The sequence below is a fragment of the Esox lucius genome, chromosome 19, assembly GCF_011004845.1.
Source record: "Esox lucius isolate fEsoLuc1 chromosome 19, fEsoLuc1.pri, whole genome shotgun sequence".
Lineage (NCBI taxonomy): Eukaryota > Metazoa > Chordata > Actinopteri > Esociformes > Esocidae > Esox > Esox lucius.
Window position 1 is genome coordinate 3,892,855 of NC_047587.1, and position 17,899 is coordinate 3,910,753.

At 37.8% G+C, this 17,899-nt stretch overlaps 1 protein-coding gene across 1 annotated transcript; it reads right to left on the minus strand.

The window, feature by feature from the left end:
• Positions 1-1,812: 1,812 nt before the first annotated feature.
• LOC117593328 (intestinal mucin-like protein) lies at positions 1,813-17,894 on the minus strand. Its single transcript, XM_034288131.1, has 17 exons — positions 17,537-17,894; positions 17,294-17,448; positions 14,710-14,881; positions 14,363-14,604; positions 13,793-13,976; positions 13,232-13,454; positions 11,248-11,426; positions 9,203-9,272; positions 8,832-8,974; positions 8,626-8,657; positions 7,790-7,958; positions 7,244-7,339; positions 5,737-5,777; positions 3,730-3,858; positions 3,295-3,334; positions 2,756-2,873; positions 1,813-2,250 (listed from the first exon to the last, which is right to left on the minus strand). Exons 1-17 carry the CDS (start codon positions 17,622-17,624, stop codon positions 2,079-2,081), a joined length of 2,253 nt encoding a protein of 750 aa, XP_034144022.1. The 5' UTR covers positions 17,625-17,894; the 3' UTR covers positions 1,813-2,078.
• Positions 17,895-17,899: the final 5 nt, after the last annotated feature.

The following is a 17,899-nucleotide window of genomic DNA, read 5'->3' on the forward strand; positions in this document are numbered from 1 at the left end:
TAGTTTTCATTGGTTCCATATTCGTTTAGTATACTGTATAGCTGTATTTGCTTATGATAAATCTAATTATTAGTGTTTGTTTGATTAAAGTGCAAGCAGTTTTATTAGTCAGCTTTCATTCACAGTGAGTGTCATCATGAATAACAGGAAGGGTGGCAGTGACATTCATCAGTTTATTGGGCAGCCTCAGAAAAGTTGACAGCAGTGAGAAAATGAGTACCAGTCACACGATAAGTATGCAGTAGTACAAGAGGTGAGTGAATGTTTATTTTTATAATAATCATTGGCATTCAGATCAGAAATGGTTAGTAATCCATTCCTGAACATCATGGCAAGAAACCTGTTTACTAATAATTCTTTCATGTTAACTCTGGTACGTTCAGAGTAAAGGGAGAGAGGGTGTAAGGATGCCAACAGAGCAGGGAGAGCAGGTGACATGGAGGTGAGTGAGAAAAGGAGCAAATATTGATGACCGATATGATATTGCCATGTGGTGTGTTATGGAAATCTTGAACTAGGGTACATTTGAGAAATGTCTGTCTTTCCATTGGCTGGTGTGTAGATCTTTACTTTGATTGTGACACACGTCTATATAATATCAGAGGATTATTAGGTACTTTGACCATGTTCTCCTGCCTAGACAAAGAAGGGTGTCAGTCTTTTTGTTCCTTAGGAATGTGGTCCTTGGGGGGAAGTAAGATCAGTTGGCCCCTTTAGGTAAACACAACAGTAAACATTATGGCAGGAAGGATAAGGTGGGGGGACAGCCATCCCTTTAGGTAAAACCTATGTGACACAAGACAGATGGCCAGCAACTTACCACACCCCTTTTTCCTCTATAAATATGAACTGTTCATATATTAAGTTAAGAGACTCCTTGGATGATTATGTTTGTAAGCGTTTGACGCGTCTCTCTATTTGCAAATAATTAAACTTAATTATGCCAAGAGAATTTTGTCTCTGCACTTCCTCCTTTAAGAGTTCTGATCGATGAAATTGCCATTACACTTGTTCCGACAACATCATAATTAATGTTGTCGGTACCACTACTGACAAGGTACCACAGGTACCACTGAGGTTAGGTTTAGGCACAGGTGTCTCTGAGGTTAGGGTTAGGTCAAAGGGTGGGAGGCAGGGGAACATTCTGACTTTGGACTGGGGTAACCAACTAACTACAGTTCAGTGGATGTTCCTGGAGCAACATTAATTCTGATGTTTTAGGAACACCAACACGGTGATATCAGATTGTGTAAATATTGATGGTTAAGAGTCTAATAAATATTTTAATGTTTTTCTGGGGGAGACCCCCAGACCCCTGGCTGATTTGGTCCCCCCCCCCCAATGTTGACTCCAGGGCTACGGCCTTGCGATGGATCACTGTGACAAATGCTTAACGAATGATAATGTGATCCCTACGCATATAAAGAAAAACATACTCGTTAAGAATTAAGTCACAGTAGTTCATATTCAATGGTCAATAGTCTTTTTTCAATTAATCAACTAGTGTTTATATAACACTACAACACAAAACAAAAATGTATTGAGGAAATAAAAAAATTATGAAAAATATTAGAAAAGTTGGACATCAGAGAATTGTCTATGGATGCCAGAGAATCGGAGTTGAGATCAGACACATTCTATTAAATGTTATGTTGCAGTGGATAGTGGCCTACAGTAGCTTTTGTGCTAAATTAGATAACAGATGTTGGATATGAAATAATTACTATTTTCTCTAATCCATAATTTCCCCACATAAAACATGTATGCAGCAAACAACATGTGATAAAAACAGAAAGGTCATGAGTTCATGCTTTGAATAGGTTTAATAAGTTTGCATAGAAATACAGATTTTTTCATTTTATAATAATGTAGAGATGGAAGTTAAAGTAGTTTAATATGTTTAGACAAATCCTTTAGATGAAAGTGTTTAATATGTCCAACAGTTAAAAGGATCTGTGACTGGTATCACAATTTATTCAAATTGAATATCCCTGTTGTGTTTGAATCACAGACTGTCCCTTTACATAAAAAGTTTTTTTTACATTCATTTTAAAAGACTGTAAATTGAACAGAATACATTAGTGCTTGTCGTCACACTTGGTGACATTGCAGCCACACTTATTAATGTAAATATAGGACTTAGTGGTCTTTCTTCCCTTAGAGCAGACCATATCCACCTGCCTCACACTGGTCGACAACTCCTGACAGCAGGAGCAGGAGTGCATCAAGCCCATTTTCACTGCAGAGTACCTAGCAAACGGAACAACACCAACAGCACTGTTAGGAAAAACAGCAATGATTCTGCCATGAGTCAACAGGGTAAATTACAAACTCCCACTGAGTTCTCCTCAAATTTCTGGAGGATTAAAAAGTACCATGTACATGTTGAACATTTACTTGCCTTGCTCCTATCTGAAACATGTTCCTGTCTAGGGGGTGTACCTGTGTTATCAACTGCTTTCTCGCTACAAAAACAGATGAACTCCTCTCTTATGAGCCATTCTGGCTTTTGATCATTTCAGGTTTATTTTTACACCTGGTCATAATTATTACCTCACATGTGTTCCTGATCACCGTCCCTTTTCAAGTTCCTTGCTTGGGTAGTCATTTGGATTTTGTTCCAGTGTAACTTTTCTCTTTTCAAGTCTTAGTTTCTGTTATGTAATGTCTTAGTTCTTTATTAAAAGTTCTCCCTGTGACCTGCCTCCAGTCAGCAGTGATACACAATCTTATTATTTAGAGATGTTCTACTCACATAGAAGATGTTCCACAGGCTCCCCCACAGGCTGCCAGCTCCACTGGTACAACAGACCTGCAGTCATGAACCTGGAGGTAGGTGGTGCTCTTCTTCACTGCACAGTTGCTTGTAATGCCTGAGAGAGAGACAGAGTTTGTCAGGAAGAGGTGAGTTTCCCCTTTTACTATGTAAGGCACTTTAACCTACAGGAAATAGGCTTGCAGCATAATAAAAAATAAATCTCATTAATTAATCACATAACATCCGAAAAACATATAGTTTGAAAATAATTGGTGGCTGTGGTCAACAGAGCAGCCTTTTCACCAGACTTTTTAGCATCATTCCACTTCCTGGCATTGACAATGCTGTAATTAATTCATTAATTACGAGTTAATAATTAAACAGTAATTATAATTAATAGGCAATATTTCCAAAAACACTTTACAAGAAGTGGCTTAGTTAATTAGACTTATTAACCTGTTCATGAACCCAGCTATAGACAATTTAAACAAATGTCTTGACTATTTATAAAAATAAAAAAATCTAAAAACACTTACAGGTTATGCAACAGCCATTTGCGCTAGTCATCTGAGTTCCCTGTGAAAAGATTTCAAGATGGGATTTCACTGCATGCAGCCAGTTAAAAGCTATAAAACCCAATAAGTATTGATGTTGTGCTGTAAAAGGATTACCAAGTATTAACATTTTAATCTAAGTGACTAGTCAAGTACGGCATTAGCAAATCACTTGATAAGAGCATGGTGCCTGCAACACCAGGGTTGTGCATTTCCATCTCACTGGCGGCCTGCATGAAAATGTATGAACTATATAAACGACTTAATATGTAAAGACGTACCATATTATTACTATCAATTTCCTGTTTGCTGTGATAATAAAGTTACATTGACAAAGCATTTCACATGTTGATTTCACAGTGAATCAGCAGGTCCACTCAGCCAGAGAAGTACCAAAACGTCCCAGTATTTACTTACAGGGATGCAGTCCTCGGGTCGGAAATCTGGGCATCGTATTTTGTAATCCACCGGGATGAACCGATTGTTTTTATTTGTACATTGATACTTCACACAATGATCAACAGGGTGTGACCAAACTTGCCCAGGCTGTCAAGTAGAAATAATTTTCTCAGGGTTAGTTGTATTGAATATAGGCACAATATATTGAATAAAATACAATTAACACACAACTTATAAACGATCAATAAATAAGTACTTTCCAAAAAAAGTTTACGATTTTAAGACATTTTATATCACAGTGAATAGAAAAGCCTCGGGCCACAGTAGCTCCAACCCTCTAACTAACTGGGTGTCATGCCTGCCCTGTTAGCCCTCCTGCGCTATCATTCGATGTGACAAGCTGCCACTGACCAAACACCCTTTTCCCAGCCCATGCCCTGTTTTCCCCAGTCTTTGCTTGCATGTGTTCCCTGTGCGTTTGCTTGCTTCTCAGGTTAGAAGATTATTTTCTCTGAGAAAGTATTTGTCAGTTTTCATGTGCCTTTGAATTGTTTGAACACTAAAAATAATAAAATGATGATGACAGTTCAATTAAATGTAATTTAGCTACTGCTGCTTTTTTGTTTTTGTTTCAGAAAACATTAAAATGTCTACTGATGTTTTAATGAGAATTCCTTTCATGTTTTGGTATATTTACTGATTTAAATTTTTTTTTATTCAAAATCACCCAAATACAACCCCGTTTTCTAAAAAGGTGGGACGCTGCATAAAATGTAAATAAAAACAGAATGCAATGATGTGCAAATCATTTAAACCCAATATTCAATAGAAAATAGTACACAGACAACATATTAAGTGTGTAAACTGAGGATGTTTTTTTTTTACATTTGATGCCAACAACACATTTCAAAAAAGTTCATTCTAGAGAGGAAGGTTCTGTCAAAAGTGAGGATTAGGAGGCTTTCACCAGCCTGTGAAAAAATGCCCGGGCAAATAGTGCCACAATTCAAGAATAACGTATCACAACGTAAAATTGCTACGAGTTTGGTGATCTCAATCTACAGTACATAATATCATAAGATTCTGAATCTGCAAGAATCTCTGTATGCAAGGGACAAGGCCTATTGTTGCCATCCAGACAACATCTTTTTCAGGGAAGGCCTTGCTTATTTCAGCAAGACAATGCCAAACCACATTCTGCATGTATTACAACAGCATGGCTCCATATTAAAAGAGTCTGGGTACTAAACTGGCCTGCCTGCAGTCCAGACCTGTCACCCAGTGAAAACATTTGGCACATTATAAAACGAAAAAACCCTGAAATGTTGAGCAGCTGAATCCTATATCAAGCAAGAATGGTAATACATTTCACTTTCAAAACTACAGTTGGTCTCCTCAGTCCCCAAACGCTTACAGAGTATTTTTAAAATAAGAGGTAATGCAACACAGTGATAAACATGCTCCTGTCCCAAACATTTTTTAAATGAGTTGCGGGCATCGAATTCAAATTAGGCATGTATTTTTCCCAAAAACAGTACAATTTCTCTGTTTCAACATTTGATATGTCGTCTTTATATTACTTTCAATTAAATATAGGGATGAATGATTTGCACAATATTGCATTCAGTTTTTATTAGCATTTCATGCAGTGTCCCAACTTTTTTTGTATTAGCGATATGAAGATTGAAAGGCTAATCTACCATTGGAATATTAACATTTTGGTCTCATTATAGATTTTAATAATTGTACTTTTTGTAAAAAGACCCTGTTGTTACTTTTAAATCCATACCTTACTCCTACCCTACATGTAAACCTTAACCAACATTTATTACATTAAATCCTTCTTTCAGGGCATATTTGAAAAAATCATGTCCTATACACAAATGTCTTTGCACATCTGAGCGAAACAATTTGTCAATTTCACTAAAAACTGTGATAATGTGTTTCTTTCAGCGAAGATATTAGTGTTACCACCTCTGATTTAAAATGTGCATTTACATATTTACTAAGTCCACAATTCCTCACCTTATATTCCGTATTATTGTAGACACACACATCTTTGGGACCTGAAGGTACAAACAATAAAAGGGTCAAACAATCTCTGAAAAATAACAGTAGTCAGAGTAGGTCTGCGGTGTCAAACATCTTTGTTCTGGGGAACACAAAATCACAGTCAAATTGCTGTCAATTTATATTTTACTGTATATTTTTTTGCCGCTCAATTATTCTAAACATTCAATATAATCAATTAAATTATACCTATATAATTATTAAAATCAATCTGAATTGTCAATGTATGTCATGTGTATTGCAATGAATTAAATTTATCTCAAATGTCTGTGCACTTGTGTCAACAATTTTGTGGTTGGTCTGATGTTCAAATCTGTAATTACATTTTGCAAGCAAGACAAATTTACGACGCGGAGAGGTTTTGTATTTCGAGGTTCGTAAGTGAAAATTCATTCTGCAAGCAAGAGAGGAGTGGGCCTTCTACTTTTGAAAATTATTGGAATGCTTAATGGTCTACATTGGACTGCTGTGAGCTGTTATTTCTCACCGAGCTATATAAATTGATAGTTGAAAATTTATGTAATGTACTTTGCAAAAATATTGCCCTCAAATAAGTACATTTGATATAGGTGAAAACAATTCCTATTCTTGCATGCACTCTCAATTAATATTCTCAAAGGAGCAACTGTAGCCAAAGCAAACATCTATAACCTAAGTACATAGCAAATCTTATGTGCAATAAATAGGGCCTAATGAGAAAGTAGGGTTTTCAGTATTCTTTTATTGAAACTGTAGCTATTGTAGATAAACTGTAGCAAAACCCAACTTTGCTCTTGGGAAGTAATCTCAACATTGGTCCACAGTTGGTGTGTATAGCTTTTGAAAGTTAGCTCATTTTGAGAGAGAAGTGGTTGTATGCTACACGCCATGGCAGATGCTCATCAATCATAGCAAGTGGGTATTTACATTAGTATAAAGATGAATTTTGCTTTGAAATTAAACAGATCACAGAAGAGCAGTGTAGATCATTAAACTTTCCGATAAAATATAGATTATTTATTTTAGATTTACTCATCCGACCAATGGTATTGGTATAAAAAACCTTCCACAACTGTGGAGAACTAATCGTCTTTTGGAAAGAGTCCATCAATCTTTGGACTTATCCAAACAACGGTATTGGTTGTAGCAATGCCAATCTAACTGATTGGTCAAAAGTAGAAGGCCCACCCCTCTCTTGCTTGAGGAATTCATATTTATTTACGAACCTTAAAAGGATCTGTACATGGATTTCAGCTGGTGAATGCTTTTTGATGCATGAAATATGCATACAATTTGGAATTTATACAAATGTTAGCAAAATTTTAGACACAAGTGTACAGACATTTGACATGTTTAATATTACATATTTTACCTTCAAAGCATGGAAGCCACCATATTTGTACAAGTATACAAATCATATCTTTAAGTGGAGTCCATTATAATCCTAATAGTTATGATGGACTAGCACATTGCAAAGTCTTACCGCATGTGTAAGTCAGGCAGCACCTTCCCTTTGAAGTTTTTAACTCAGTTCCTAGTGGGCAGAGGGGTGGTCCTGGGCAGCGACTCACATCACATACTGTGGGATAAAGGGGCGGGGTATTTTAAAATCTCTTCCAGTGGTTATCAGATGCTCTAATACAGAGCAGTTTAAAGTTAGTGAATTCATTTTATTAATTGACTCAAATCTGGCATCAAGTGTCCTTCATCTAAATAAAATGATTGTAGTGTAAAAACAACATTATCCAAATAAATGTATTTTACAGTACTTGGTAGGACACCCACAATTATTAAAGTACATTTCTACACACAATTAAGTAGCTATTACCAAAGTCGGTGCTTGAAAACGTGGAAATATTGTAGATACTGAAAGTTAGGTGTAGCTAGCTTGAAACCTGTTTTTCCAACCATTCCACTCTGTGTCCTCTATTATATACCAAACATTAAGCACAAACAGTTTTGTACCCAGGCTACCTGATAGTACCTTATGATGTGAAAATGTACTCATTCAAATCCTGTCTCTACTCACCACATTTGTTTTTCTGACAGCAGTCCACTGTTTCCTTGACCAGCACCTCACCGACCTCCTTACAAGTAACAACTTGTTGTTTTGGACATACCACTGGCCTACAATGGACACTCATTGTGTCAGCGCTACATTCACAGTGCTGGCAGTCACTCCACCAAGAATCGCCAGGCTATGTTAGGGAAGAAGGAGAAAAAAAAGCAGACTTTAAAGTTAATAAGAGAACTGGCCATCCCCAAAACTAGATTCCACTCAATTTTTTTTTTAACATAACTTCTATCGTGTCTATGGTGACCACTGTGCTTCTGTATTCCTTACTGTTTGGCGTTTTAAACTTGGCACTTCGTGACAACATGCTGTTGTAAAAAAGGCTTTATTATATACAATAGGTCACCATGACCATAAGGGCTTGGACCCCTAACAAGCCTCAGTAAAACAAGCAAACTGCTCAAAAAAAGAATCGGGTGCTTTACAAATATTTTTTAGGGTCAATTATAAGAGCTAGTTTAACAATTTGTTGCAGAATAAAAAAAAAAAAGCAGAATACAACATGGTGAATCACCTCTCAAGGGAGCATGAGGAATAGCCTCTACAGTGTCATGGTGAATCACCTCTACAGTACCAGGGGGAATCGCCTCTACAGTTCCATGGTCAATCGCCTCTACAGTACCACAGGAAATCACCTCTACAGTGCCAGAGAGAATCACCTTTACAGTCCTAGTGGGAATCGCCTCTACAGTCCCAGATTAATCACCTCTACCGAACCAGGGGGAAATTGACTCTACAGTACCATATTGAATCGCCTCTAGAGTACCAAGGGGGAGTCACCTCTACAGTACCTGTTTGGGTTTGCCGTTAGGGCCTGTGCATCCTTGAAGACAAAAATAAGACGGACAAAGTAAACATGATGGGTCTTTATGATAATTCTGCATAACTGCATAACATTGCATTTGCTGTGTTTGTAGTCCATCTCATTGGACATTCAATTCAGTGGACAACTACAAATCACCACCACCACTAAAAAGTGTCTATGACACAACCTTACCACAGGTTGAAACACAGGTGTCAGAGTATGTGTTGAACAAGATGGTTCCCTTAGGGCAGAAACAGCCCTCCCTGACTTCATCACACACAAAGTTATGGCTTTTTCTCAATTCCTCGCAAGGTCGTACGTACTTTTCATTGTATCTATGACCAAAAAAAAGGAATTACAAACTAGCAACCATTTTTGTGAGGCACAATGCAACATGGAGTGGAGATCTAGCGCACTAGAACCTTAACAAAGAATGAATGTGACGTATGTGAATGTGACATATGTGAATGTGACGTATGTGAATGTGACATATGTGAATGTGACATATGTGAATGTGACCTTTGCACATTGTGCAACAGTGTTGAAAAAGAAAGGATGCTTACCTCGAATTGCATGTTTTCTGGATAGTCGGGCCACATGCCTTATACACTTTTGTCGCAGGACATTTAATTTCTGTGATATTATGAATGTGGAATGAAAGACAAAAGTTAGGTACTCGATATGTAAATATCGTTTGTCAAGAGAAAATTCAAAGTTATTTATTAAATGCACCGAATAACACAGCGTCATTCTGAACAATTAAATTCTTATGAAATGGCACATGGCATCTGTGCAGAAAGAATTAATAAATATTTAAAGCAAATATATAGCGAACATTTACATAACACTAAACTAGCAGGAATTCTAAATTCCTGCTAGTGTAGAATGGGGAATATGAACAATATGTGAAGATTGAATATTATAAATATAATGTGTAATATGCCTATGAATGGTACAATGATATTTTCTAAAGTAAACAGAATGTACATTAAATAGAATAACTATATTTTTCATAATATATAATGAAAAATATTATTGACAAATAATATTTTTATTATTATTTACTTATTTACTATTTATATAAATAATCTAGACAAAAATGTGCAAAATGCCCAACTTCCTATCTTGGCCAGGACCATCGTAGTAATTTTACTACGGCCACAACAGCCATGACCGTCTTTACCTTTCGCTTTGGCCCTGATGCCCCGAAAATCATTGTACGCCCTACGGCCACTATGGCCTTTGTGTCCCCTACCACTGTGAAAAACTCGGGGTCAACAGTTTGTTCCAAAGTTTGTTTGTAGTTTGCCATTGAGAACAACCACAGGAACGGACTACATGCAGGTAAGCAAGCTAGCTAGTTATCGATGGATAGTGCACTTATTTAGTGATTACCCGAATCACTAAATACGTTCATGAGCAATTGGGAGGTGGGAAAGATCTGACCTCCGCGTGGGAGGATACACCTGAATGCTTTTTGAAAACTACAAGAAGTAACTTCAGTTTTGACATCACTCGACATGAGAGCGTTTTATTTTGTGAAAGATTAGAAAACAACAAATACTTGCTCCGTGCAGTAGGTCGTACTTTTTATGCCATGCATGTATTTTCTTATCAACTAGTCAAGCTCCAAATCCTCTTATTTCACTGAATGGCCTTTGTGCCCTAATCATTTTGCCTTGCCCCTAAAAGGACGAAATTCCAAGCCTGGCCAGGACGCTCGTGGAAAATAGATTTTTAATCTCAATGAGCCTTTCCTGTAAAACAAAGGTTTAATGTAATAATAATAATAATAATAATAATAATAAATAAAATATTAATCTAGGTCGAATTAGGACCAAATCAGGGTTAGGGCCATGCTTTGCAATCAGAACAACTCTAATCCTTCTTGGAATGCTGTCATACAAGGCCAGAACTGTGTGTAGTTGGATACTGCACAGTTCTTCAAGAAGAAAAGCCTCCAGTTCTTTGAGTGATGAAGATGGTGCAAATCTGCTTTGCACTCTGTGCTCCAGAACCTCACATAAAGGTTGAATTAAATTCAGATCTAGTGATTACAGTGGCCATGGAAGGCATTTTATGTCATTTTGTCATTTGTGTTCATAAAACCACCTATTAATTTCTTTATCAGGGCTTAACTTTAAATTAAACTTTGGCCTGTTTGATTTTCCCTTTATATGGGGCATAGTCATCCAAGAATATTGGAACGTCATAAGGAAACTGTTTGCACCATAGGGTCCACAAGGTCCTTTAAAATGGCCTCATATTCCTCGGTTTTACAACCATTCTCCATGTGGTGTTTCTGTTATTTTGTCCATCCCCTGTATATATTTTTATCCTTAATTATATAAGGTGGTAGAGTTAAGATCACGTTTTTGCTGAAAGGGCAGCAGGTCGTATTCGAACCCACACTGCAGCAGCACCAGTGCATCGGAGGCTGATTTAGACCTCTGGACCACCCAAGGCCACACCTCTTGTATGTGTCCCAAATGGAACCCTTCTCTCTACACAGAGCACTACTTGTGGTAACAGCCAGGTGAAAAGTACCGCTCAGGCAGGGGGATGCCAATTGGGACACAAACCTTATTATAAAAAATCTCTCTCCTACCACATTTTCCTTTGGTTGAGTCCCTCCAGTCGATACAGATTTGATGAGTTGCACATTTCTGGGCGTAGGCCTCCAGGCTGGAGCAGCCAATCAACTTATTTGTCATGTGGCAGGAATCGTATGCACAGGCCTTGAAGAAAGGTTCTGGTGGGATCACTTTATGGCATTTTTTGAAGACCCTTTGAAATATGAAACACATTCAATTAATATACAATACCGATACAGTGGATATAAAAAGTCTACACACCCATGTTAAAATGCCAGGTTCTAGTGATGTAAAAGAATGAGAAAAAGATAAATCATGTCAGAACCTTTTCCACCTTTAATGTGACCTATAACGTGAACAATTCAATTGAAAAACAAACGGAAATCTTTGAGGGGGGAAAATAAAAAACTAAACTGGTTGCATAAGTGTGCACACCCTTAAACTAATATTTTGTTGAAGCACCTTTTGATTTTATTACAGCACTTGATGTGGCAATATTTGCCCACTCTTCTTTGAAAAAGCGATCCAAATCTGTCAGATTGCGAGGACATCTCCTGTGCACAGCCCTCTTCAGATCACCCCACAGATGTTCAATTCGATTCAGGTCTGGGCTCTGGCTGGGCCATTCCAAAACATTAATCTTCTTCTGGTGAAGCAATGCTTTTGTGGATTTGGATGTGTGCTTTGGGTTGTTGTCATGCTGAAAGGCTTCATCTTCAGCTTTCTAACAGACGCCTGAAGGTTTTGTGCCAGAATTGCCTGGTATTTGGAACTGTTCATTATTCCATCCTCTGTAAATAAGGCCCCGGTTCCAGCTGAAGAAAAACAGCCCCAAAGCATTATGCTGCCACCACCATGCTTCACTGTGGGTATGGTGTTCTTTGTTTGATGTGCAGTGTTGTTTTGGCCCCAAACATACCTTTTGGAAATATGGCCAAAAGGTTCAACCTTGGTTTCATCAGACTAGAACACATTTTCCCATGTGGTTTTGGGGGACGTGATGTTTATTTTTGCAAACATCTGCCGGGCTTGGATGTTTTTCTGTGTAAGAAAAGGCTTCTGTCTTGCCACCCTACCCCTTAGCCCATTCATATGAAGAATACGGGAGATTCTTGTCACGTAGCACACAGCCAGTACTTGCCAGAAATTCCTGCAGTTCCTTTAATGTTGCTGTAGGCCTCTTGGAAGCCTCCCTGACCAGTTTTCTTCTAGTCTTTTCATCAATTTTGGAGGGACGTCCTGTTCTTGGTAATGTCTCTGTTGTGCCATATTTTCTCCACTTGAAGAAGACTGTCTTCACTGTGTTCCATGGTATATCTAATGCTTTGGAAATTATTTTGTACCATTCTCCTGACGGATATATTTCAACAATGAGGTCCCTCTGATTCTTTGACAGCTCTCTGCGGACTCTCTGACTTCTATTTATCATGAGTTTGAATGTGATTGGATAATTCTGAACACAGCCACATCCCCAGTTATAAGAGGGTGTGCACACTTATGCAACCCAGTTATTGTAAGGTTTTTATTTTTCATTTTTCCCCCTTGAAGATTTACGTTCTGTTTTGCAATTGAATTGTTCACATTATAGGTCACATTAAGAGTAGAAAATGTTCAGACATAATTTCTTTGTCTCATTCTTTTACATCTCAAAAACCTGGCATTTTAACAGGGGTGTGAAGACCTTTTATATCCACTGTAATATTTAAATACTGATTGTGACTTACAGGCTGACGTTGATGACTCATTCGTAAAGCTATGTAGCTTGAAAGATACACTACCATTCAAAAGTTTCAGGTCACTTAGAAATGTCCTTGTTTTCCAAGAAAACAAACACGAAAAAAGTTTGTATAAGAAATATAACAAAATGAATAGGACAAGGTTAGAAATATATGATTTCTAAGTGACTCCAAACTTTTGAACGGTAGTGTATATTAAGTCATTCGTTTTGTCTTTAGGTTTATTTAAAAACAGTATAACCTAGTATTGATAATGTCTTACGAGCTAAGTATGATGTGACACAGTGCTTTTTTTCCAGGCAGGCAGACTGGTGTAGGTTGAGGTGTAGACTGTGGTGTAGGTTGAGGTGTGGGTTTGGGGGGAAGAGCTTTACAATAAGGTTTTTTCTCATCAGTGATTTGCCACTCATGAGCCATTTCCGGACATGGCTTGATCTGACCATTCGGTGATCTGCAATCATTTTTCCTATTACTGTCACAGGTACCTTTAAAAAAGTAAAATAAAGATAGCAATACGGTAAACGCTAAGGTTATTTGACAACTGCAGTTCAAAATGTACACCAAGGTATGTTTGTATGGCTTTGATACAATACACTTTGTATTCCAAGAATATAAAATACGATCTACCGTACTAAAATACTATACCAAATAATTTGACATTATTTATTTATTCTATTTGGTCTAATGTATGCATCCTAAATTGAACCCCATTCTGAACATAATAAACAACTTTTGACACATTCCCTTGTAGCCGTGATCAAAAGGAAATACTATACAGAGAATAGGACATCATTTTGTATCCAATCAAATCCAGCATACTTACCACACTGTCCCTCTGTGTTGTTTTGGAAAAGGGAGTAAGGCAGGGAAACGCTGAACTGAATACTCCTGAACATCACTTTTGCTTGAATGGCTGGGATCTTCAACAGTAACTGGACACCAGTGCTGGTGATCATGAGGTCTTCATTAGAATAAGTGGGGAAGATCTGCTTACCATTGATGGTGACCTGGTGAATAATAAAGAAATATAATGTGACATTACGGATGGGATTAGAGAACAGAATTACAATAAAACAATTTAGTGGTATCCAACACAACAAATGACCTCATCAGAGTTGTCAAGTTACCTCAATGTGAAATTCTTTAAAATATTGTGAATTTGAACACTCCTTTTACCGTGATGCAAGTGTTTTAGTTATGATGACAGCAAAATCAAAGGGAAATAAGATATTTAGTGTAGGTGTGTTGGGGGGATCAATAAATGAGTATACCAAACATATATATTTTTCTTTTACCACTTTCCAGTCCATTGAAGCATAACATGCCTGAATAAAACATATCTATTAAGTTGTATAAGTCTGGGTAGGTAGTAAAAGAGCACAATTAAAATTACCAAATGTTTTGTTTCTGCATTGATAGGCGTAAGAATGATTTTATAGGATTTATAGTAGACAAACAGAGACCGACGGCAGGTCACATGTCTAGATGGGTCGCAGTTGTAGTTGTCAATTACAACCCTGAAGTTATATCGAGGAACTACTTCTTTAACCAAAACATAGGTGCAATTTCTTTGGAAACTGTAATATTCCCCATCAAATGTGACAAAATGAGGATGTCCCCATCCAGAGCAAATACCTGAAAGATAAAACCGAATAAAAAGATTTAAGAAATCTTAAACTTGAAGTGTGAGGTATTTATAGGACAGTCAACAGAATTAAAACTGTAATGTTTTTAACTTACATTCACATTCATAGTGATAGCAGCAGCCATTTTGGTCGTAAACCTTCGCTGGTTTGTATCCATTTTCACACACAGGCATTTTCACATGCTTACAGGTTACAAATGTTGTTCTAACTGTACCATTGAGGCACAAATTAGTTGTACAGTTGCATGACTTCCAAGACTCACCATCCTAAAGTGTAAAATAAGTTTTAGTCCTTGAAGGTCAACATACACACATGTACTGTACATGAACAAATTTACAAAATACAGTTTGGTGATAAACTTAAGGAAAACTCTGTATAAATGAGAGGAGGAACATAAATGCAGATGCTTCCGGTGTACTGCATGACGCAATAAAACAAATAACATCCCATTTTTCTCTTCGGCATGTTTAGAAATGCTGAGGAGCCCCAGTTGACCTTGCTTTTTTTTGGAGTCTCTTCCAGGATGAAAATGCCCCCATCCATCATATACTATCAGCACATCTTCACCCACTTGAATACCAATGGGAGATTCTGGACTGATGAGTTGGACTGCACTCTCTAACACCGTCATCAGAACACCAAATGAGGGAACATCTTTTGGAAGAATGGTGTTCCGTCCCTCCAGCAGAGTTCCAGAGACACATGGAATCCAAGCCAAAGGGCACTGATGATGTTCTGTATGCTAATGGTGGCCCAAAACTTTACTGGGACACTTTGCTGGTTTCTCCTTTATTTTATGACCTGTATGTACAGTGGACATAAGTCAACACACCCCTGTTAAATGTTCTTGGGATGTGAAAGAACGAGACAAAGATAAATCATTTCAGAACTTAGTCCACCTTTGGGTAGGAGTCTATTAGCATGGCACATCTTGATGTGGCAATATCTGCCCACTCTTCTTTGCAAAACTGCTCCAAATCTGTCCGATTGTGAGGATATCTCCTGTGCACAGCTCTCTTCAGATCACCCCACAGATGTTCAATTGGATTCAGGTCTGGGCTCTGGCTGGGCCATTCCAAAACATTAATCTTCTTCTGGTGAAGTCATGCCTTGTTGGATTTGGATGTGTGCTTTGGGTCGTGTCATGCTGAAAGGTGGAATTTATCTTCAGCTTTCTAATGGACACCTGAAGGTTTTGTGCCAAAATTGCCAAAATTGCCTGGTATTTGGAACTGTTCATTATTCCCTCCTCTGTGACAAAGGCCCCGGTTCCAGCTGAAGAAAAACAGCCCCAAAGCATTATGCTGCCACCACCATGCTTCACTGTGGGTATGGTGTTCTTTGTTTGATGTGCAGTGTTGTTTTGGCCCCAAACATACCTTTTGGAAATATGGCCAAAAGGTTCAACCTTGGTTTCATCAGACTAGAACACATTTTCCCATGTGGTTTTGGGGGACGTGATGTTTATTTTTGCAAACATCTGCCGGGCTTGGATGTTTTTCTGTGTAAGAAAAGGCTTCTGTCTTGCCACCCTACCCCTTAGCCCATTCATATGAAGAATACGGGAGATTCTTGTCACGTAGCACACAGCCAGTACTTGCCAGAAATTCCTGCAGTTCCTTTAATGTTGCTGTAGGCCTCTTGGAAGCCTCCCTGACCAGTTTTCTTCTAGTCTTTTCATCAATTTTGGAGGGACGTCCTGTTCTTGGTAATGTCTCTGTTGTGCCATATTTTCTCCATTTGATGATGACTGTCTTCACTGTGTTCCATGATATATCTAATGCTTTGGAAATTATTTTGTACCATTCTCCTGACTGATATATTTCAACAATGAGGTCCCTCGGATACTTTGAGAGCGCTCTGCGGACTCTCTGACTTCTATTTATCATGAGTTTGAATGTGATTGGATAATTCTGAATACAGCCACATCCCCAGTTATAAGAGGGTGTGCACACATATGCAACCCAGTTATTGTAAGGTTTTTATTTTTCATTTTTCCCCCTTGAAGATTTACGTTCCGTTTTTCAATTGAATTGTTCACATTATAGGTCACATTAAGAGTAGAAAAAGTTCGGACATAATTTCTTTTTCTCATTCTTTTACATCTCAAAAACCTGGCATTTTAACAGGGGTATGTAGACTTTATATCCACTGTATACACTCACCTAAAGGATTATTAGGAACACCATACTAATAATGTATGGTGTTCCTTTCGCCTTCAGAACTGCCTTAATTCTACGAGGCATTGATTCAACAAGGTGCTGAAAGCATTCTTTAGAAATGTTGGCCCATATTGATAGGATAGCATCTTGCAGTTGAAAATTTGTGGGATGCACATCCAGGGCACGAAGCTCCCGTTCCACCACATCCCAAAGATGCTTTATTGGGTTGAGATCTGGTGACTGTGGGGCCCATTTCAGTACAGTAAACTCATTGTCATGTTCAAGAAACCAATTTGAACCATGGCACGCTCAAAATTGCTTAAATTGCTTAGTTCAGGATATTTTCTTGACCAGGACCACACCCATAAATGTATTGAAGCAACTGCCATGTGATTGGTTGATTAGAAAATTGCATTAATGAGAAATTGAACAGGTGTTCCTAATAATCCTTTAGGTGAGTGTATGCTGCTCTATAACAGAAATATGTTATTTATGTTGACATATTTATTGAATTACCTTTCTTGGTGGTTCAACATTGTTGCAGTCATTGTGCCTTGGAGGTGGTTGGGTTGAAGGGCATGGACTAAGTATCTTATTAAGGATACATGTTGAGGTACAGTAAGCAGTAAAACACCAGCCTTCATAATCAGTCTCATTATATACTAAGGAACCTAAAAAAGTAGTTAAATAAAATGTTAAAATGTGATACATTAAGTAATGTATTATACAATCAGACAAGTAAATGAGGGTATGACTTACCAGGGAGGAAAGATTTGTTTTGATATTTGCAAGAACATATAGTAGTGGATTTTGTTGTTGGTTTTTCAGTTGTCTTGGTGGTTGACATTTTTTTTGTTGTCTTAGTGGTTGAGGGTAGTACAGTTGCTGGTTTTTCAGTTGTCTTCAAGGTTGTGGGCTGTACAGTTGTGGGTTTTGCAGATGTTGGTTTTCCAGTTGTCTTGGTGGTTGACGTTTTTTCTGTTGTCTTAATGGTTGAGGGTTTTACAGTTGTTGGTTTTTCAGTTGTCTTCAAGGTTGTGGGCTGTACAGTTGTGGGTTTTGCAGATGTTGGTTTTCCAGTTGTCTTGGTGGTTGACGTTTTTTTCTGTTGTCTTAATGGTT